Source organism: Daktulosphaira vitifoliae, unplaced genomic scaffold (assembly GCF_025091365.1).
Source record: "Daktulosphaira vitifoliae isolate Bord-2020 unplaced genomic scaffold, ASM2509136v1 Scaffold_4, whole genome shotgun sequence".
In the NCBI taxonomy this organism is placed as follows: Eukaryota; Metazoa; Arthropoda; class Insecta; order Hemiptera; family Phylloxeridae; genus Daktulosphaira; species Daktulosphaira vitifoliae.
This window is the reverse complement of record NW_026099575.1, coordinates 1,882,379-1,904,911: the sequence shown is the minus strand read 5'-3', so window position 1 is coordinate 1,904,911 and position 22,533 is coordinate 1,882,379. Positions and strand designations below refer to the sequence as shown.

Here is a 22,533-nt window from a genome sequence, read left to right as displayed (position 1 = left end):
ATCCCCACTATGCCGCGACCCCACTGTGCTGGGTTTTTTTAATTTATTTATTTATTTTTTTTTTTTGTGTCTGATACCACTTTTCTCAGCTCTCACCGAACCAATTTCTTTCAACTTTGTAGATGCTTCTTTCCACTATTAACTTTTTCAATTTAACTTTTGAAAGTGTTCCGGAAAAACTGACACTCTTATATATATCTTAAATTAAAGCTAATGTAATATACTTTATTATGAAAAAAAAAATTTTCGGACTTTATTTTGTCTGCACGGTGAAAATAGCTACCGTATTAAAAAATATGCTATTTTTGTGTTAAAATTCTTGGTTTTGTATTTTATTTTATTATAAGGGGATTGCACTGATTTTCATAAATATTATATCATTCTAATTGATATAGTATAAAAAATTTGACATATTTAAATTTTTTTGTTTTTTTGAAGTCGAGAAAAATAACAAAAATAACATCTGTCTGCCGGCACGATGTTTGTTAAAACAAAGACATTAGCAACGAGACTAGCTACCCTAGCTAGTCTCGTTGCTAATGTACTAGCTAGAGTGAAATCTTGAGTAGAGTATCGTAGATTTTGTGTATTTTAAAATCGTCAAAAGAACTGGTTTAGATGGGGAAAAAGGGCTTTTTATACGATCTCTACCGTGATCCTGGAAGCTGAGGCTTTGTATTGTAATTGGTTAATTAAAAGAGGGTCCCTGCGTGTAGGCGTTACTTAATAATTTCTACAAGAGGGAGATTTTATAGTATAATTAAAGGGTTATTTTGTATCTTAAATAAGAGAACCCTCTTTTGGCTTTCCAAGCTTGTATAATCATAATATGTGACATACATGTACAAATGATAACATCATATTATTTGTTAATATTATATGTAATAATATAATATTTCAGTGGCTAATAATATTTTGCATTTTTTTTTTAGTTAGAAAAAATGTTGAAATCATTTGATTTTTATTTCGTTTAGATTTAATAACTTCAATAAATATCAAGGTTCCCACCACTGTAGTCTCCCCTCGTAAGAAAAAATGTCTTATGTATGTTAATATTATTTTATTATGTGATTTTTTTTTGTGGCTATAATTTATTTTCTCAACCTTTTCTTAACCTACTTTTTTCAAATGATTACAATTCGTATTTAGTTGAAGATATTACCCTTAAAAATTGAAAAAAAAATCTCTTATTCAAATAAGAAATAGCTTAACCAGCTTTTTTCATACAAACAATTAGAATTATTCATTTCTAATATTTTTAAAGTATTTATTGTTGAATTAGATTTGATATGATAAAAGTATTCAACTACAAAAGTAAATAATTTTACTTTGTAATTTATTAATTTTTTAACTTGTGTGTGCTACTTCCAGTCTATAATATTCCAAATTTTTTTGTAACATGTTGCTATATAAATCATAATTTAAAAAAAATAACGATATTTAGTTTCACATGAATTTAACGATGAATGTTTACAATTATAATCAAATTATATAATACGCTCAATTGAGTAAATCTTTTTAAAAACTTTTTTTATTTGATTTTTAGTTAAAGTAAATCATTAAAATTAATTCAGTTCATATTTCAATTGTAGAATCTTTTTAAACTCCAAGAGTTACTTAGAAACTATTACTATGGTTTATTTTTAAGTATTAGCAATAAAAATTATTGAGCTTTTCTCATAAATATACTGTAAATAGTAATTATAAAATTTCCTGACTGTATATTAATCTAAACGATACAAATTTTTAATTCATAAAATTTTCTATTTAATAATGTCAATTTCAAACTTGCAAGTTGAACTAGAAGTTATGGCAACATATTCAATTCTTTTATATATATATATATATATAAAATATAACTTAACGACCCCCAAAAAACATTTTTAACAATAAACATATTTAATATGATATGCTTCTTTAAACCTATACTCTTGGTGTATCCAAAAAAAAAAATAATTTGTTATATATCAGTGGATTTTAATATATTCAGTTTTAAATTTATATTGATAAATTTTTTGAAGACGGTACAGATAATAACGAAATTTTAATGGGAATCACTTCAGATTTATTTAGCTTTCAAATTATTTTTGGAAAATACATTATTAACCTAATTATTAATAGGACTTAAACATCATATTAACATTATTGTCTTATAAAATGTGTTTAACTTATATCAAATTAATGCTATAACAATTTACTTTAAAAACAAAATTGAAAAACTCCCCGAAATTTTATTTCTACGATTTATCAGTTGCTTAAGTCTCTAATATGTTTTATCTCTACTAGGCTGGATACCAACTATATTAAACCTTTTTTTATTACTGTTATTAACAATTTTCAAAAATTAACTTTATTCAAAACAAAAATTTTTTTAACATGTATGTGTGATTTGAATGATTGAACTTATCAAATTGGCTCATAAAATTAAAATACAAAATCTTAAAAGAAAAAAATTATTAATTATATTAGTTCTTAATTTTAAATTATACATACATCATATTTTCTTAGTTATAACTTGTAATTAATCAATTTTTTGTAAAATTATAAACTATTTACATAAGAATAAAAATTAACTATAAAAATACTCATTTAATACAAACAATCTATTTTTTAAATGTAATACATACATTGAAAAAAATCAATATTTATTTAGTTAAAAAAATATATAATTGTGTATATATGTAAACATATATTTAAGAATTATTCAGATAAATCAGATGATTCAGTTGTTTCACTAGTGTCACCATCATATGGTTCAAAATAAATAGGTTCATGTTTTCCTTTTCTAGGTCTAAGTTCTCTTTTAATACCACAATAGACATCCGAGGAATCTAAAGAGTTTTCATCATCAGGTTCTTGTTTAATTTTAAAAGATTTACGTGATTCAACTTTAGTATTAACATCATTTTCTAGAAAACTTTGTTTTGTTTTTACACTATGGCGCGTTGTCATTAAATTTAATTTATTTGTATCTAAATCTTTTGTTCTACCCTGCTTTTTTATTTTAAATTTTGCTTTTACACATTCTTTTGTTTCTATTTCTGATTCAATATAAAAATCTCCGTGATCACTAGTATCATCTATTTTTTCATATTCATCTCTTTCATCATTTATTATCTTATTTTCTTCATTTTCAATTGATTCAACATTTACATCATTGTGTTCATAACCAATAGCTTCTGAAACATTATAAATTTTATTCTCTTTTATAGAAACATTTTCAACAACTTCTTGTTTGATGTTAATCATCATAGGCTTTTCTAAATTTATGTCAGTATGCTGCTCAAAATCTATTTCTTGTTCAGTATCAGTATTTAATTCTTTTTTAATAAACAGTTTAGTTGGGTAAGATCCTTCTTCACTTAGTTCTGATTCATCTGATAAAAAAGCTGGCTGATAACCAGGCTCAGGTCCCATCATTTGTAATTGTCTCAAGTAATCACTTCTTTGTTGTAACAATATTGCTAATTGTTCATCTTCTTTACGAACTTGGGAAATTTTTTTAGCTTTGTTGAGTGACTCATTTTTTTCCCTTTTGAAATGTAAAATCTATAAGTATATAATTTAAAAATATGTTAATGATCAAAATACATAAAATTAAATTTAAAAGCCTTTACTTCATCATTCACTTTTTCAAGTTGATTCTTGACAATTTGGCGACAGAATTCTTGACGGCATTTTTCCAATAATTGAGATAAGTGTTCTTTATTCACTTCTCTTAGGTCAGTTAATGAAGCTTCACATTTTTTTAGTTCATCTAGTACTTCATCAAAGTCCTAGAAGAATTTAAAAAATAAAAGGAAAGTTAGTAAACTTAATATATACTAAATAATTATATTATAATTAATATACATCATTTTTTGGTAAGGATGGTGGAGGAGGTGGAGGTGGAACTTTACATTTACGCCCCAACAATCCTAATTTTACCAATTGTTTTCTTATAGATTGTTCAGCATAAAATTCTGTGCAAACATTGCTCATTTCTTGAGGTTTATCTTCAGATTCTGAAAATTATTTTTTCATTTAGTACAAACAATGCAAGTATTGAAAAAAAAATAAAAGTAACCTTCTATATCATGAAAATCTTCTTCAAGCTCTTCAAGTGAAATTGATGTTTCTTCAACAAGAGCAGCTGTAAGTCTTTGTAATAATGGTGTATAACTACAACCATCATGCCTGCAAGATCAGTTCAGAAATATAAAAATAAGCATTTAATATTTTTTTTATAAGTGATTACATACACAACATAGTTAACTTTATTCACAAGTTCAACTACTTCAGGGGAAACTCGTTCTGCTAATTTGAGCCTTTTAGCTGGCCGTGGTGAGCAAGAGGATTGATTTTTTTGAAATTCCATTTCTTCTTTTGCCCATTGCTTAGTGTAATGTTCTCCCAAAGGAGGTATTTCAAATAGCTTCATATTGGAGCTGTATGATTTTACTAAATCTTCCAGCCACTTATATAATAAATTAATTTCATTAAAAATATTTTTGTTGAATTTAATAGTAAAATAATCTTACATTAAGATCTTCTTTTTCAATTGGTGCTACATAAGGTTCAACCATTGTCCAAAATTTGTTTGCTGAATCGTTTTTACTTGGAGGTAATTCCTAATAAAATTTAAGTTAATATTAGTATAAACAATACAATAATATTTTCTTACTTTGGCTGAAGGGTCAAATTCTACTTTAATTTTACGACATTCATTTACAGGAGAAATTTCTGCTGCAGCTCTTGGTCTCTGTCAGAGAAAACATAAAAACAAAAGTTGATTTGTTAATACATGTTAAGTGATATTATATCATTTACTATTGTTTTATAATAATATCTTACAATTTTTGTGTATCTTGAACCTTTTGTTCTTTTTTGTTGAGAGCGTGCTAACTGCAATGAAGCAAATGTCGCAAGTTCATCTTTGATAGTTTGTTTACGTACATTAACGGCAGTTAACATTGATTCAAGATCCCATTGAAGATGATCTAGTTCATCATCAGTCATAATGTAACCAGAGTTTTGCTCTCGAGACAACACTAATTGTTTATGATACATTTCATATTATTATTTACAGTAATTTTAATTACTTATAAATTTACTTACATGACATATATGTTGAGTTTTCTGGAATATTTGTTGTTTTCAAACGTGGTAATGAAAGTTCTTTTTCTTCAAATACCTCTTCTATCTTAGGTTTGGGAGGTGTCATTGGGGATTTAATATGTTTAAATGATATATCAGTGGGCAATTCTTCACCTTCGTTTTCATCATTATTTAATTCGTCAGGTGATAAAGATTGGCCATTTTTATTAAATCCTTCTCTTTTTGATACTCCTCTACCACGTCCACTTCTTCCTCCTCGTCGAGATCTTTTTCTGTAAAATAAAATACTATTGTAGAACACTTATCTATTAAAATAAATATCTAGTTTTATTCAAGATTATACTTAGGCGACATTGAAGATTGAACAGTTAATTAACGACGATACAATTATCTAAAAATCATTTTTTACATATACAAATTCTTCATTTAAAACTGCACACACAGATATTTTATAGTCATATAAAACTTAGCAAGAGTACAGCAAAGTCAATATTAATTATATGAATGATATTTAATACTGTAATCAAATTTGTTTCTATAAGAATATTTCCGTTATCATTTATCAACCTTTGATAATGATATAAACAAGGATTGATAACGATTAGTTTATACCTAAATCTAAGATAAGAAGCTAGAAAAGTTTAGAAAAAGGTGATTCATTTATAGGACTACGAAAAAATGTCATAATTGAAATAAATAAAAGATGAATAAATTTACAAAAATGGATAAAAAATTCAGCATAAAACTCTAATTACAGCACTCTAGACCTATTGAGTTTAACATAGGTTACAAGAAGAGCTATCTAGCGTTCAATCTTACTAAAAATGACAAATGTATTGCATTCCAACCAAATAAAATGAATCACTACTCAGAAAACACGTGATTTTAATACTTATCCTTTTGTTGATAGTAACATCAATCGTTGTTAACAATAATTAATTATTTTATGAGACTTAATGAACAAATTTTATTTGTTTTGAAATTGGTCATTAATTAATTTAGTTTATTATGATAATTTTAAATTATTTTTAGACGCTTTAAATTAAAGCACACATCATTTGAAATCAATAAAATAGATAAATGAAAATAATAATACTATTCTATCATTATTTATCAATAATTAGTAAGTATATTTAAATTAAGTGTAAAATTAATGTAATTTATTTTTATAATAAATTGATTTATGACAAAATTAATTTGTTTTTTGCCGTAATGAGGAAAAAATTACAATTAGCACTTTAACATTGTGCCATGATTAAATCCAATGCCGTGTTAGCTTTAAATATTTCTCGACTTAGTATAATGAGAAATACTAAAATTTAATAGGACTGTAAACTTTATTAATGTTTTTCATAAAAATGAATTCCCGAAGTTTTGTATATTGACTAAATAACAACTAAATCCTTCTGATTAATATAACAAATATTTATGTTTGATTATTATGTTACGTATGAATAAACAATAAATATATCTTAATTAAAAAAATATGAACAAGCAAAATTATGTGTAATCTATCGATATGAATAATTATTTTAACTCCAAGAGCTGCATACAAATGCTTACTAAAACTTCTATTTAAATGATTTATTACAATAAAACATTTTTATTGAAATTTTGAGTTTCCTATATATATATAAATTTACTGTTAATAGTAATAATATAAGTTTCTAATCACATATCAATCTAAAAAATACTATATTTTATTCATCATAAAATTTTTTATTTAATAATATAAGTTCAAAACCTGCAAGTTGAACTAAAAGACTGTAAATTATATGACACTGTACACTACATGTACGAATAGATTAAAAAACTATTTAAACTAAACAAAAATTCAAAGTCACCTTTCTTAACTTTGAGGTTGAAAAATAATCAAATTAAGTTTAAATTCATATTTAATGTAAGTTAGATTGATGTATCGTTGAAAGAAATCGGTCCAGTTAGAGCTGAGAAAAAGTGGTAACAGACATGACAAAAAAAACTTAGTAATACTAATACCTTCTCAGCTTCACATCGAAGCTAATAATATTGCAATTAGATCTTTTTCAATTGGTGCTACATAATATTCAACCATTTATAATAAATAAATATAGTTACAGTAATCTATTAATTTTTAAATGAATTCCTTTCTAACACTGATTTCTACTTATATATAAAGGTTTATTCATATTTTTAAAATAAATCTTTAAGGTGTCTCTCTTCAAATATTAAATAGATTTTTTACATACCAAAAATATTGAAGTCCAATTCATCTAAGTTCAATATTAAGATACAAGTTACTCACTCTTTTTATAATAAAAATAAGTAAATTTCTTTTCTTTTTAATTTTGATAAATAATAAGTTATAAAAGTATATAAATAATCTCAGGAAAAAATATTAACTCAAATTTAAAATATATGTCAAGTAAAAGAGCTACTTGAAAATATCTTCTTCTGACCAGCTCATATCTTCTACACAATAAATAAATAATTTTTAATATTTTTATGTTTTATATTTTTATTTTTTTAATTTTAAAATAAATAGTGGAATTAGTTTATTTATGTTCATAGTTTTTTTTATGTATGATAAAATGTACAGAAAAAATATTTGATCACAATTTGTTTTTTTGGTGTTTTATATGTAATTTTTTTTGTTTATACTACTAATAATTTTTTTTTTCCGGTTCTAAATTATATAAAAAAATATTTGTATAATATTTATATAATGTGTTTTAGCATAAAAATATAATGTTTTTTTGCTTCTATAAATAATAAAATTAATGTTAAACATTTATTATTTAGTTGTATACAATAGTTTTGAATTTTTATATAAATTTTATGTATTAATCCTAATAGTTCCATAATTCTTTGGTTTTTAATTTACTCTATTCTTGTTTTTTTATTGTTTTTAGATCTTCTAATTTGATTAGATGTAAAATTGTTAAGAAATAAATTTTTTACTATGGATAATGCCCTAAAATATGATATTTTAAAATCCTGTTGTTTTTCAAGAGCTCGAACTGGATTAATGCGTCTTCCACATTATACTGTAGAAACACCAATTTTTATGCCAGTTGGTACTAAAGGATCTGTTAAATCATTATTACCTGAGCAATTAGAAAAAATTAATTGCCAAATTATTTTGGGAAATACATACCATTTAGGAATTAGGCCAGGTATTGAATTACTTAAAAAATCAAATGGCTTGCATAATTTTATTGGATGGAATCGGGCCATATTAACTGATTCAGGTGGCTTTCAAATGGTCTCATTGTTAAAACTAGCTGAAATTGATGAACATGGTGTCAATTTTCAATCGCCAGAAGATGGATCTAAGTGTATGCTTACTCCTGAAAAGTCTATTGAAATTCAAAATGCTATTGGTGCAGATATCATTATGCAGTTGGATGATGTTGTTCCTGCAACATTAAATGATAGTAATAGAATGGAAGAAGCTACCTATAGAACAACCCGATGGTTAGATCGTTGCATAAAAACCCATAAATATCCTGAAAAACAAAATTTATTTCCAATTGTTCAAGGAGGCCTTGATGAAAATTTAAGAAAAATTAGTACTAATTTACACTTGGAAAGAAAAGTAAATGGATATGCTATTGGAGGTCTTAGTGGTGGTGAAGCTAAAGATTACTTTTGGAAAATGGTTGCTATTTCTACAAATATTTTACCCTTTAATAAACCTAGGTATGTTATGGGAATAGGATTTCCAGTTGACTTGGTTATTTGCTGTGCATTAGGAGCTGATATGTTTGACTGTGTGTTTCCAACTAGAACAGCACGGTTTGGATGTGCACTTATATCAAGTGGACAAATTAATTTGAAAAATAATAAGTATGAATTTGATTTCGATCCAATTGATAAAAATTGTAGTTGTTCTACTTGTAAGACATACTCTCGTGCATATTTATACCAGATTGTTACAGTTGAAACAGTTGCTTGTAATTTGTTGTCAGTCCATAATTTAACTTATTTAATGGAACTGATGAAAAATATACGAAATAGTATAAAAATAAATAAATTTCCTGACTTTGTGAAAGAATTTATGGAAAATATGTATCCTGACAAATTTTACCCTCAATGGTGTATTGATTCCTTAGAAAGTGTTAATATTAAACTTTAAACTAAATATAATGTTAATATTAATTTTTACAAATTATTACCTTATTTAATAATAGTTCCTTATACATACCTCAAGTAGAATAGTATACATTTTATGAGTTAATCAAATTGATTACTGGCTAAGTAACTTATTAAATTATTTTAATAAAAATAAAATCAATGCATGCATAATAGAATAAGTTATATCTTTAAAATATATTGAATTGTTTCAAAAAATTTTTATTTCATTGAACTTCATTAAATATTACTTGATATCTGTTGTTTTAAATATTTGAATATTATCAATTTTATTATATTATATTATTAGTTTTTAAGTACTTTAAATATGTAATTAAGATTAAAGTATTTATAATTGTATTTTTTTTTTATGAACATCTTAAAACTTTTAGTCATGCATGTTATAAAGTGTTCATTACAATTTATTACATATAAATTGGTGAAAGTGATACTTTTTGCTATCACTTTTCAATAGCAATGACCAAAAAATAACATAAAAAACTTCTAGTCAATTGAAAATTTCGTAACAACAATATATAAAATATTTTTAATTTTCACTTAAATAATTATAATATTAATTAAAATTAATATATCATACTCAAGGTAGAGTTATTGGCAAATGTTCGTTTTTATTCTTTTGTAAGAAAAATCATTTTTTTTTTCTAATAACTATTATTAATTGTAAGAGAATAAAAAAAATTATTAAAATATTTAAATAATAAGAAACCATATGGTTTGAAAGCCTCCAAAATTATTTACACAATTATACTCTATAATATTTCTAAAACTTCAAATTATATAGACAAAAAAGTTAAAGCATAATTATATGTATTTTTAAATTTAAGATTTAGTTAATGTTGTGTTTTCTCAGTTAAAAAAATAGATTCCTGTATATTTATAGTTATAATTAAAGTTAATTAATAACTTTTCAAAGAAAAAAATCTATATCCAACTTTCATTACTTCATGATTATTAATCAAAAAAAATGTTATGAACAAGTCAACCGATATAAGCTAATATATAAATTGTACTAAATTTATGTATAAACAAAATATTTAGTTCCTTATTTCTCTAGGAACCTTAACTAAAACATTTTTTTTATTATTAAATGAAATCAATAAAATTATATGTTTTACTAACATAGATACGTATATTAAAATATTAATGATAAATTTCTCACACGACAACAATATGATTAAAAAAATAGTATTTTTATTATATTTTCTTTAAAAACTAAATTCAATTTATATTTATAACTCATACAAATTGTAAAAATACTGTATTTTATAACGTAATAACTGAAGTTGTAATCTTTGTTTTTACTGTGAATTATTTATAAAAAAAAAATACGATATATTTTTAATGAGATACACTATTTGATTCTTTGAACTCTGGTCACTCGGTTTCTGTTAAAATAATAATTATGTTAAAAATATATTTTTTGTATTTTTTAGTTTCATATATTTTACAATTTACCAGTTATTAATTACATTAATAATAAGTCATTAATTACTTTTATTAATTCATCCTTTTCACCATAATAGAGTGTCAATTTTTTTGTTTTACTAGTTACTAAAATTTAAAATGATTTAATTAAAAAAATTAATGGTTGATAACAATTTTCGACCCATAATTTTAAAAGTTATTACCATTTTAAAATTTAAAATGTAAATTAAGTGTTGGTATTATTTCATTAGAATCTCTTATCCGACTTGGGTGTAATAATGTCAATGAATTTCGAAGTACTGGTTCAAAAGTTGTTACCCGTCTTTTTCTTAATTAAATTATTTTTAAAAATTATAAGCTTGTTAAATATGTATCTTTACATTAAAAAAAAAAAATTAATATACTTTTAAATTATTAGGGATGATTCTTAAGTAAGTAATAAAGTAATTATTATCTGAAAAATCAAATATATACGTAACTAAAAAAAGGAAAATATTTTTTTTCCATTTTGTATTTATTTTGAAATCTAATGGTTAAGTTGATAATATAAGTTGATCACTCTGTATGTGTATTATATATCTCAAAATTCTACAACACAGTTTTACTTAAATAGTCTAGGTACAATTAAACAGTTTGCTGGAAAATAAAGGTAACTCTACTTTTGAAACATGGAATTAAACATATTTTGTTATAAGAAAAAACTTCAATACTAGAACAAATTATCTAAAATTATATATTTTATTAAATAATTTAAAAATATAATTATAAACTTCATTATAATACATAAATATATAAAGCATTGCTAACGATTATCTTAAAATTAAAAAATATAAATGCTTATGTTTAAAATTGGTAGTGTCTTATATAATAACTTTATACGGTTGATTCAAATAAATAATCAATATATAATTAAATCTTAACTGGTCGTATTACTTTTTTAATTTTCATTGAGTATCATTTATTAATTTGACTTGTGTAATTGACCACAATTTGATTGGCTAATTTTTTTTTTAACTAGTAAACTTACAGTTTTTTTTTTGGTATTTATATTTTATAAGGTTGTAAATTTTTAGTGCTAATATTTTAGGATATGAATAGGATAGGAAAACGGGATTTTCTTACGATAAATATTTAATTCCAAAATGCTACCATCTTATAATAATTCACAATCATAAATTAACATTAATCTTCAAGCTTTTCAAAAGTTCTTAAAGTGCATATAAGGGTAGTTCTTAAAAATCAATTTTAGTTTTATCCTACAATACTAAGACAGTCGCGTATTTTTCGGGGAGGACTAAAAAAATTTATTTTGTAAATTTATGATAAATATTGTTTTGGATGGCTTTTTTTTTTTTTGTTCAAAGACCATCTAAAAGTAAGATTTCTAGTAAAAAATTTAGTGGAGCGGATTTGAGGAGTTTCTACTTCCAATGAATACTCCCTACCTTAAGATTTTTGTAGAACACATACTTTTTTTTGTGCTCGATCAAAAGAATACTTAGTTGGGTAAGCGAGGGGTGGATTTATAAGATTTAAACCTATAATATGATCTATAAACTAAAATAAAACTGTTTGCAATTTAAATGAACGGCATTTATTAACCAATAACAACCAAATTCATTGGCTTATTTTACTTTTTTCATTGATTCAATGAATAATATTATTTCATTAAAAATCTTTCTTATACTAATGATTTTGTTCACCGAAACAACGAACTATTGTTACGTAATAATAAATAAAAATTGTTGAGTTAACGTAATAAATTATTATATTAATAAATCTGTTAATATAATGAACTCGTGTTTGTTAATAGCGCAATCTTTGTATCAATAGTATTTGATTATTGTAAGTGTATCAGTTTTATTATTTATTAATTTTTTATGAATAATACCACTGTGTTATCATGAAAAATTACACTAAAAGTCATTTAGTTAAAATATCTTAATCTATTTTAATTAAATTAATCAATCATTTTGGTTTTTAAGTTTTATTTTATTATGTAGTTTGAATTAATAATGTTGTAATAAAAATCAAGAATAGTTCTATTTAAAAAACAAATTACAGATAAGGTCCAAACTTTAGTACATAATGTTATATGATTTTAAGCATTAAATTTAGTACATTATATAAGATCTTATTTTGAAAGCTATGAAGAACTAATTTGTAGTTGATGTCTTAGGCTATATTTTGATTCATATTAAAGTGTGTCAAAAATCATTGAATAACTGAATTTTGAAGGGTGACAAATTTTAAAGAAATTATTTTAAAAATTGATGGTTAGCTTTGATTGCCCGGACTATAGCCACTATGATGTAGTTTTTCTATTTCAATTTTTTTGATAAAAAAATAATTAAGAATGAAAAATTCTATTTCTAATAGTATTAATTGATGATATTCGATCTGATAAAAATTTAAAATTGAAAAATAATAATGAAAAAAAATATTTACCATTTCTTAACGTTTAAATCACTAAACCATAGTGTTTGGTTGGGTTCAGAAGGATCCATCTTTTTGGACCCTCCCTTGATTTAAGTTTGGGAAAACTTTCAATTTAAGTCTTAAAGCTGCTAAAAAATATTTAAATTGCTAAATATTATAACAAAAAAAAAAAGATTATTTTTTAACGGTTTTTTAAATCCGGAAATAATTTAGGAATTTACCTTCATAAAGCCTCTTGACACCGTACCGCATTTCTCTTAGACGCATACCATATTTAAATTTAAACGAAAGTGCATAGACATATGAAACACGAATGTGTAGTGGCTTTGTGGTAAATTTGAATGCCTTGGGTCATGTAATATAATCCTATATCGTATCGCTCTTTTAAAGTATTATTTCCAGTACACTCACGATGACTGGACGTCAATCATCGGCGTCCATGTCAATGTATTTTTAAAAAAGTAATGGTTATTCAAAAAATGAAAATCGAGGATGTCATTTGGATAGTAGCAGTGTGAACAGTCGCACCCCTGCATTTTTCAATGATTAACGAAAATAATACACAGTGTCAAAATATTTGACCGTATCCTGTAATCAGGTCGTATGTGTATTTTTATTTAGTGAATGCCCTTATAAACTACCAACATTTATTTATTCTGTGTTACAAATAATAACAAAATATTTTTAAACAGATACATTTTAATAGAGTTGTATATGTACTATGTTTACTATTTAAATTATGAAAAAATCTGGTCACTTGGTGACTATCTGCAAATGACCACAAAGAGCAATTGAACCTATTGTATGAGTATTATCCATATCATATTAATAAGTCATTTAATGGTATTTGATTAAACTTAAATATGAAATTCATAAAATGTTAAAATAAGGGTGTCATGGTATTCAATTATATTAAAAAATGATTAAATAATGTTGAATGATAAACAAAAAGAGGTACTGTCTTAAAGTGAAAACTAAAAATTTGATAGCTGCTGCTTCTTCATTCCATGGAATTTCTAATTACATATTTGATAAACCAAGAAAATTGATGATGAATTAAACATCAATAAAAATGTAAACTATTAAATATTAAAATTACAAATTATAAAATAATATTTTTGATGAATTAAATAATGTAGTTCAAATAAGATATACCAAATAATATTGATTTATTGAAAGCTGTGGATGTCTTCGCTAAAATGAAAAGTAGTAGATATTCTTTAATTGTAATGTTTTATTTGTTATACTATTAGTGTTTTTACTTATTCATATTAATGTATCATACATTTTTACTATAACTTACGTGTGCATATTATCCAAAAGGTTTGTTATTTTTAATGATAACTATTTCTTAAGCATATAATTTATTTTAAAATTTCTACTAAACATTAAAATTTGTTTTAAATAATATAAATCTAAAAAATAATAATAAAGTTTATTTATTTTATTGAAATTATCTTTCATGCAACATAAAAGTATAAAAAAAAATTTGACGACCCTATTTTGTTAAAAAAATAGTATAATCGTAAAAGATATAGCAAGGTGGCTCAATAAAAGATTACACACTAAATAAAACTGAAATAACGCCACTGAAGAAAATCATTTTCATTATTTATTATAATTTACCTGATTCCTTAATTATTGAACACCAAGCATAAAATATACTTATGTTAAAAATGTGTAATATTAATAATTAACAAACAAAAATAAGTTTTTAATAGATGGTTTTATTTCCAATAAGCTTACTTAGTTCTCCATCTCGCCCTATTCCCATCAATGTTTAAGTATAACTTTAATTTATTATTGAAATGACAGTATTAACTATTCATATTTATATTTTTAATATTTAATAAGTCCAATGTATTAAACTGTTTTATCGTTTGTAATTTGAAATAAATCTTCTTACATAGAATGACAGTTTGTGTCAAAAGGTTTGTGATAGTGTTCTAATTTTATCAATGAGTCTGGCTTAGCCAAAATCCTTCAGAAAGTCAATTTCATTATGAAACAAATGAATAACAGACTTTTTCCTACATATTATATGGACTTCAGTATAAATATACTTTGCTAGTTTCTAACTCATAACACATAAATGATTGACAGATGACGACGCATACAGTACGGCTTTTCGCGTATCATATTTTCCTACTTAATACTAATTTCCGGCGACGATTGACGTTTCTATTTTAGATTATACCTTACGTAATATAAAAATATTTGCTTCTAACTTATGAATTGAAATTTCTTTTAAATTCAAAAACGTTCATGTCTATGATATTTTCATTTAATCAATGTGTTTCTCTAGAACTATTTTCTTAGACATAATGAACGTAAATTATATAATTAAATTCATTTTGAGTATTTCATTGATGAAACAATGAGTAGTTAATCATTTTAAATGTGTAAATTTTGATAATTTTGTTGTTTTAAACACGCTTAAAACGTAAAACCCAACCAAACTCTGGTTTTATAAACTTGAAAAAAATATCTTAAATAAAATCTAAGGGAAAAAGAAAAAATCGTCAGAGCAACGTTCAATATAAGAAGATTTTACTGTAAATACATTTCGAAATAATTTTAAAGTGAATGCTTTTGGCCGTCGTTATAGGCAAGGGAATCAGTCCCCTAAAAGCCTCTGATTAAGTAATTATGATACATAATATATGTACATAAGTTCACTTTCAAAACTTAGAACTAATATCGCACTGTCAAAACTAGACGGTCACATCTTGAAAAAAAACATTCAAATTTTCATAGTTTCGTAGAAACTATTAAACATAGTTTCGAACTCCCATAAAAGTTACATTGTTTTCAACTTTATTTTTATAATTTTTAACATGTATGAGTATAACTAAGTATCAAAATTTATTTACTTTAAATTGTGTTCTTTTAGTTTGACAGTGTGATATGTACCCAATGTCTGCGTTAAATTTTGCAGGATTCCAAATAGAATACATTCAACAATATTCTAAATACAAGTTGAAACAAAGTAAAAGACTTTAAAGTTATTAAAGAAAACCCTATAGACAAAATAATAACCTTGTAAATTACAACTAGAATACATGAATTTGTTTGCTCATAAGTTCACTAAAATGAATAAAGATTATCAATATTTATATAAGTAACGGCACAATTATTAAATGTGATATTATCTTTAAATCCTTGACGTATAACATACATCACAGATTAGTCTACGGGTTGATACATCATATACAAAGTTTATATAAATCACATCACATACTTATAAAAAGCGATAAAAATATATTTAAGTTTAAAAAAATGGCACATATTTAATCGGCATGCGTTAAATTAAAATTTTAATAAAATTTGGTCTTTATCGATTAAAAATAGAGCTAGTACAAACTGACTTAAAACGCTTAGCATACTTTAAAATAGATTATAATGAGCCGTTTGGTAATGACGGTAAAAAGTGTAAAATAACAAACTTTTACAGCAATAGTATATTGCTTTATAATAAATATAATTATAATAGTTTTAAAATTTATAGTTCATAAACGTCCCTATTTCCATTAGCTCTAGTTCGGGGACGACTCTGTAACGGACAAGACCCAGATTCTCTAGATCTAGTGGGACTAGTGTATGAGTACATGTTGTAGCCTGGAATAATATGTACACGAACATCCCCAGATGGACGACTGGCACCGTCCCGCGCTCGTCTAGAGAAAGTAACTGTCGTCTTGCAGCAACAATAATGAAACAGGTTGACATAAGCATTCCGGAAGTGTCTGTTACCCGCACAATATAGTAAATTATTAAAGCACGATTTACTTAGTGCTAACCATGCTAGATTGTAGAATACTTGCGCAGACACCTTTTGTGCTGACGCCAGAGCCATAACTATTGCAAACGGCGACCAAAAAATGAGGAACATGATGAAGCTATATGCATTTGCCAACATTAATGAATAATCCCAGTTGAACGCAAGAGGCGGCTTGAAACTCGGGTTCATTCTAGCCACGTGTACTTGGTAAGTTATTCGTAGATACAGCGCAGCAGTGATGCACAATGGCAATAACACTAGCATTCCAGCCACTAATACTTGAATAGGTATGATGCCGCTTATCTGTAATTAAAATTGGATTTGTAAAAATAAAAAACTATATACAAACATTTTAATAATTAAAATGAGTTATTATGGCCCCTCAATATATAGACATATTAAAGATGTATTTTTAAAAATATTGACATTTTTTAAATAATTTTTTTATATTTATTTGTGTGATCGACTGAAATCGTTAGTTATACACAAAATATGTGGAAATATTTTTTAGAATAGTTTTATGAAAAAACTTTAGTAGCAATAACTCTCATTTGAATAGTTTTTTAAAGAAAGTTAAAAATTGAATACTTTTGTATTATTCCACGATATTAAACGTTTTATTAAGAAGAACAAAAGCCCAGGTCCAGGGTAATGATAGTTTTAATAGAGCTAAATCTGTCGTTCCTCCTTGAAAAATAATTTTTGTAAAATACATATGATTCTTGATAATTGTTCAAAAGGATTTACTCTCTATATCCTCCTTAAAAAATTTAATTTTTTAGAAATTTAACTAAATAAATAAAACTAACTAAATACGTATTTTCCACAATATTATTAATAAAGTAAAACAAAAATAAAAATAATATTATATAAAAAAAATTTGTTTTTTGTAGGCCCATTTATTATTACAAGAAAAAAATTTGAATATTTTTATTATATAATCTTGAAGTAAATCTTTATTAAAACTTCTTTTTCTTTATATAGATTTTTTAATTTATAATTTGGTATAGACTTTAAGTTGTTAGACGTCCTGAATTATTTTGAACATAACAAAACATTTTTTTTTTGTAACTAATTATGTGTTGTCTATCATGTTATTCTAGTATTTAACTTTACACACACACACACACACACACACACACATATATATATATATATATATAAACAGCATTTAAAGATATTTAATTTAATATAGGTTAAAATATATATTCATAAAGCATCAAAAAAATCCAAGGAACGCAATATTTCTTTAAATTTAAATATTTTTAAAAATTGAAAATAAAATAAATTTGAAAAGCATTTTTAGTTGGGAACTGGTCACGGAAGCAAAGAGACAATTGCCTCTTGGGCCGATGTCAAAAAACAATGAGACCCACTATAAATAGCGTAATCCAGCTAGCAAAATTAATTTTTGACTTTTTTTGGAGCGAGCAGAACTGTTAACGTTTTTGTAACCCTTTAGCCGTTTGTTTTCTCACACGCCTATAGTTGTATCACAATTAAAATTTCATCCAGTCTTTCAAAAAAAAAAAGTTATAGTAAATATTATTTTAAATAACAAAATAAAAGCAAAATTTTAGCTTCGATGCGAAGCTGAGAAGGTATTAATTTTACTGTGATGTGTTATTTTTTTTTTTTTGTGTCTGTTACCACTTTTTCTCAGCTCTCATCGAACCGATATCTTTCAATGATACGTCAAAAGATCACAAATCGTATCTAGTCGAAGACGTTACCCTCAAAAATTGAATAAAATTCCCTCATTCCCCGTAAATGGGGGAAACCTCCAAAAAAATTACAAATTTAAAAATCGCTAATTTTCAAAATTTTTTCAATTTTTTTTACTTACAATTGCTATAACTTTTTTTAAAAATAACCAAATCAGTATAATTTTTTTTTTTATAGATGCTTGATGTCTTTACCTATCATTTGGTATATTTTTTTTATAAATTAAACCCATTAACAGCCCACAGGGGGAATTCAAAATGACAACTTTTTCACAAAAAATTAACTTTTTCAACTTAACTTTTGAAAATGTTCCGGATAGTCTGACACTTTTATATATATCTTAAATTAAAGCTAATGTAATATACGTTATCATAGAAAAAAAAATGTTGGGCTTTATTTTGTTTTCACGGTGAAAATGGCTATCGAATGCTATTTTTGTGTGAAAATTCTCGATTTTATTTTTAACATTTTTAACTTTATAATGCTATAACTTAATGAAAAGTGTATGGATCAACACAATTTTTTTATGAGAAATAATATTTTTTGATAATCTCTTTTTCATTCGACATACTTTATCTTTATCAGGATATTAATAAGGAACTAGCAGTTTATGAAGCTTTTGGAATAATCCACCAATTTTTTAAAATTAAACACTATCTAAAGATTTGCATCGAAGCGTTTCTTTTTTTGATAGTGATTTTGATCAATGTCAGATATCATTATACTTGATCCAACTATGCCACGTCACCTCTGTGCCGCGGCCCCCCTGTGCTGGGTTTTTTCGAATTTAACAATAATTGTAACTTTTTTTATATTTTCGTTAGTAATAAATATTGGGGGAATATTTCAAATTTGCCGAGGGAAATATCATCTATTATACAAAGCCGTACAGAATTAACATTTCGGTGCAATTTTTTTTTTTATATTTTATGCATACTTAGACTATGTTAAAATTATATTTTTAATCATTAAAATTCTTTTCACAATTTTAAAACAACTTGTTTTAAGTAATTTTTTTATAAAAATTATTATTTTGGGTCGGTATAAATTTTAGTATGACCACTTATTATTGAGTTACAAATATTTTAATATATAAAGTGAGTATGTTCGCAATTGTAGTAAACATGCACTACTGTGACGAGCTATCGTTCTACGCACAAATAGCTGCTGTAATTAAAAACATGTTACTTTTATGTTCAAATTTTTTTTGTCTCATTTATGCTACGTCCACACTGTGTTATGGCTTTTATTAAAAAATAATATTTATTTATGGGTTATATTTAATATGTCCAATGAATTTATAGCACGTGGTCTATTTAATATTTACTTATCAAAAGTTTTTTATCTAAAGAATTAGATAAATTATCCCTTATTATAAAAAATAAATAACCAAAAAATACTAAATTTTTATTAAATAAAAATTATGTTTTTGACGTATTGTAAGGTTCTTGTATTACGATGTTTTGGGATCAATTCTTATATACACTCAAAACTTGTTGAGCCATTTATACAAACTGTTCTTTAAAATTAATAACAGTAATGTATTTTTATTGTTGTTGAATAATAAAAAAAGAACATCATAGTTGGATCGTGTTATAATTAGGACAAATGTGTGCAATATTTGAAAAAATTAACATCACTATCATAAAAAAACGCTTCGAAGCAAATCTATTAATTCTCACAAATTAATACTAATTTTTGTGGTATACTATCAATACATTAAAATCTAATTACATTTAAAAAAAATCTAAAATTTTAATTTAATAACTATGTTTATTGTAACATAACAAATTGTACAAACTTACTTTTTTTGCACAGTAGTTTGGTCCTAACTGATAAAAAAATTGAAGGGTAACTAAAATGGAGCTTAAAATCCAAATAGCAAATAACAAAATGGTAATTTTTGTCACAGTTAGTTTAGCATAACATTCAGGCGAAAGGCACAGTCGGATGTAATTTTCACCCGCTATTGCTATCATAGTCATCACAGTTACCAGAAAACTAAGTATAGAAATGAACCACTGAAATTGACACACTGGAGGAGAATCTTGTAGGCCAGCAAGTATTACTATTGCCGATGCAGGAATAACTAATCCACTGATCAGTAAATCAGCTAATGCTACATTTGCTAAAAAAGTGTTACCTGTTAACAATGAATTAAAATTATATTTACCTTTTAAAATAAAATAGTAAGCTAAATTTCTACCACAAAAATAATATTTTATAGTTCATTTAAATTTTAGTATTTCAAAAAATATTTTCTTTGTTTCAAGTTATAAATAAAAATATATTTTTAAGGTGATTATTAACAATATTTTGTATTGAAATCTGACAATCCTAATTATATATCTGTATTATGTCTCATTATGTTACCAACATTTTATATTTTTAACATATACTTTATTATTAACAAAATTTTAAATGATATCAAATAAATAATTACACTAAAACATAATATCTTGTAAACACAAGATCAATGATGTAATGTGAGAGGTCTAGAGGGGGCATAGTCCCTATATATTATAGTATTGGACCATATAGTATTCTCCATACAAGGAAAATAAAACATCAAAGTTAGAGTATTAAGAATCTAGTATAGTTAGGATTCTATAATGGAAACCATAAAATATTTAAACCTGATAGTGATTAAAACCACAATAACTATTTGTATTTTTTATTGTATTTTGTGTTTTTTTTTCTTTTTTATTACAAGTAATATACAGAGTGTTCAGTAAATAAGGAAACGAATTTCTATTGTACTCATTGTTTGTAACAATTTAACTGTTTCCTAACTTACTGAACATCCTGTATATTTGAGAAGACCTTGCGGTCTTAATCAAAATTTTTTACAAACGTTTACATCTAAAATTACATAAAATGTATAGTTAAGATATTATACACAATGAAAGAGAGAAACTTCCAGTGAAGAGTCTCCAAACTTAAGTAAATTTACATTAAATAATATATATTTACAATAAGTCGTATGGTTTATTTTTTTTTAATCTTCTAACATCTTGTGAGTAATCAAGCAATTGAGCAGCAGCCTTGTTGACGTGGGTCTTCAGACGATTTTCATGTGCCCTGGCATATCATTGAATTTCTTCTCTGACGGTTGGTATCATCATATCCTTATGAATATTGTCATTTTTTTCGTACATGTACGCATTGGTAATAGTACGGAGAGTAATGTTTTGCATAGTTTGAATTTTATCAATCCAAGACTTGCTAGCACAGCCCCATAGTAGGAATGCCGTAAGTCCATATTGGTTTTAAAATAGATACATAAAGTAATCTTTTATTTTCTATTGATAATTGTGATCTCCGGCCAATTAACCAATACATATTACTTCTTTTTTGCTTTATTTGTTTTAATTTCATTTTAATGTGTATACTCCAGTTTAATTTAGAGTCTAAATGCATACCTAGATATTTTGCCGACTTTTCTTGTGAGGTTAATTGACCATCAAGCATTATCGGGTTGGGTTTTGTTACTCTATTTGTAAAGTTCACGTGTACTGATTTTGAACTATTTAATAGTATCTTCCATTTTTTTGTCCATGTAAGGATACTATCAACATTTATTTGCAAATTTTTTGTGGCGATCGAAAGGTCTTTATCACATGACAATATAGCTGTGTCATCAGCAAACATAGCTGTTGTTGTTTTATTTTTAGTAGGAATATCAGATGTATAAAGAAGATAAAGTATAGGCCTGAGGACACTACCTTGAGGTACCCCTGCTTTAATACCTTTCCATTCAGATACAGCTTCTTCGTGACTTACCCGAAACTGTCTTTCTACTAAGTATGAATCTAGTAGCCCACACCATGTACGAGGCAACTGCTTTTTCAATTTATATAGTAAGCCTTCATGCCAAACGCGGTCAAAGGCCTGAGAAACGTCGAGAAAAACGCCACAGCAATACTTTTTTT

At 25.1% G+C, this 22,533-nt stretch overlaps 3 protein-coding genes across 8 annotated transcripts in view; 1 reads left to right on the top strand and 2 right to left on the bottom strand.

Annotated features, from left to right (window-relative positions):
• Positions 1 to 2,439: 2,439 nt before the first annotated feature.
• LOC126905343 (transcriptional adapter 3-B) lies at positions 2,440 to 5,640 on the bottom strand. Its single transcript, XM_050684952.1, has 10 exons — positions 5,441 to 5,640; positions 5,098 to 5,369; positions 4,834 to 5,030; positions 4,664 to 4,741; positions 4,521 to 4,610; positions 4,242 to 4,456; positions 4,067 to 4,176; positions 3,853 to 4,004; positions 3,618 to 3,776; positions 2,440 to 3,549 (listed from the first exon to the last, which is right to left on the bottom strand). Exons 1-10 carry the CDS (start codon positions 5,449 to 5,451, stop codon positions 2,701 to 2,703), a joined length of 2,133 nt encoding a protein of 710 aa, XP_050540909.1. The 5' UTR covers positions 5,452 to 5,640; the 3' UTR covers positions 2,440 to 2,700.
• A 2,398-nt stretch (positions 5,641 to 8,038) lies between these two features.
• Positions 8,039 to 9,404, top strand: LOC126905351 (queuine tRNA-ribosyltransferase catalytic subunit). The gene has a single exon (XM_050684981.1). The coding sequence runs from the start codon at positions 8,039 to 8,041 to the stop codon at positions 9,212 to 9,214; it is 1,176 nt and encodes a 391-aa protein (XP_050540938.1). The 3' UTR covers positions 9,215 to 9,404.
• A 1,833-nt stretch (positions 9,405 to 11,237) lies between these two features.
• Positions 11,238 to 22,533, bottom strand: part of LOC126905352 (melatonin receptor type 1B-B-like) — a 30,311-nt gene continuing 19,015 nt past the window's right edge. For all 6 annotated transcript variants that reach the window (XM_050684983.1, XM_050684987.1, XM_050684985.1 and 3 more), the window contains 2 exons: positions 20,407 to 20,744; positions 11,238 to 17,179 (listed from right to left, as the gene is read on the bottom strand). In XM_050684983.1, the coding sequence (XP_050540940.1) occupies positions 16,598 to 17,179; positions 20,407 to 20,744 (920 nt within the window). In that variant the 3' untranslated portion in view covers positions 11,238 to 16,597. The remainder of the gene's footprint in view (positions 17,180 to 20,406; positions 20,745 to 22,533) is intronic.

What these genes read in the sequence shown, in the direction of transcription:
- LOC126905343 (XM_050684952.1), bottom strand. An exon ending in AAACTCAACATATATGTCAT is followed by an intron (nt 5,031 to 5,097) that starts GTAAGTAAATTT and finishes ATAAACAATTAG; the next exon opens with TGTTGTCTCGAGAGCAAAAC. An exon ending in TTGAAAAAGAAGATCTTAAT is followed by an intron (nt 4,457 to 4,520) that starts GTAAGATTATTT and finishes TTATTATATAAG; the next exon opens with TGGCTGGAAGATTTAGTAAA.
- LOC126905351 (XM_050684981.1), top strand. Translation starts at nt 8,039, where the DNA reads ATGGATAATGCCCTAAAATATGATATTTTAAAATCCTGTTGTTTTTCA.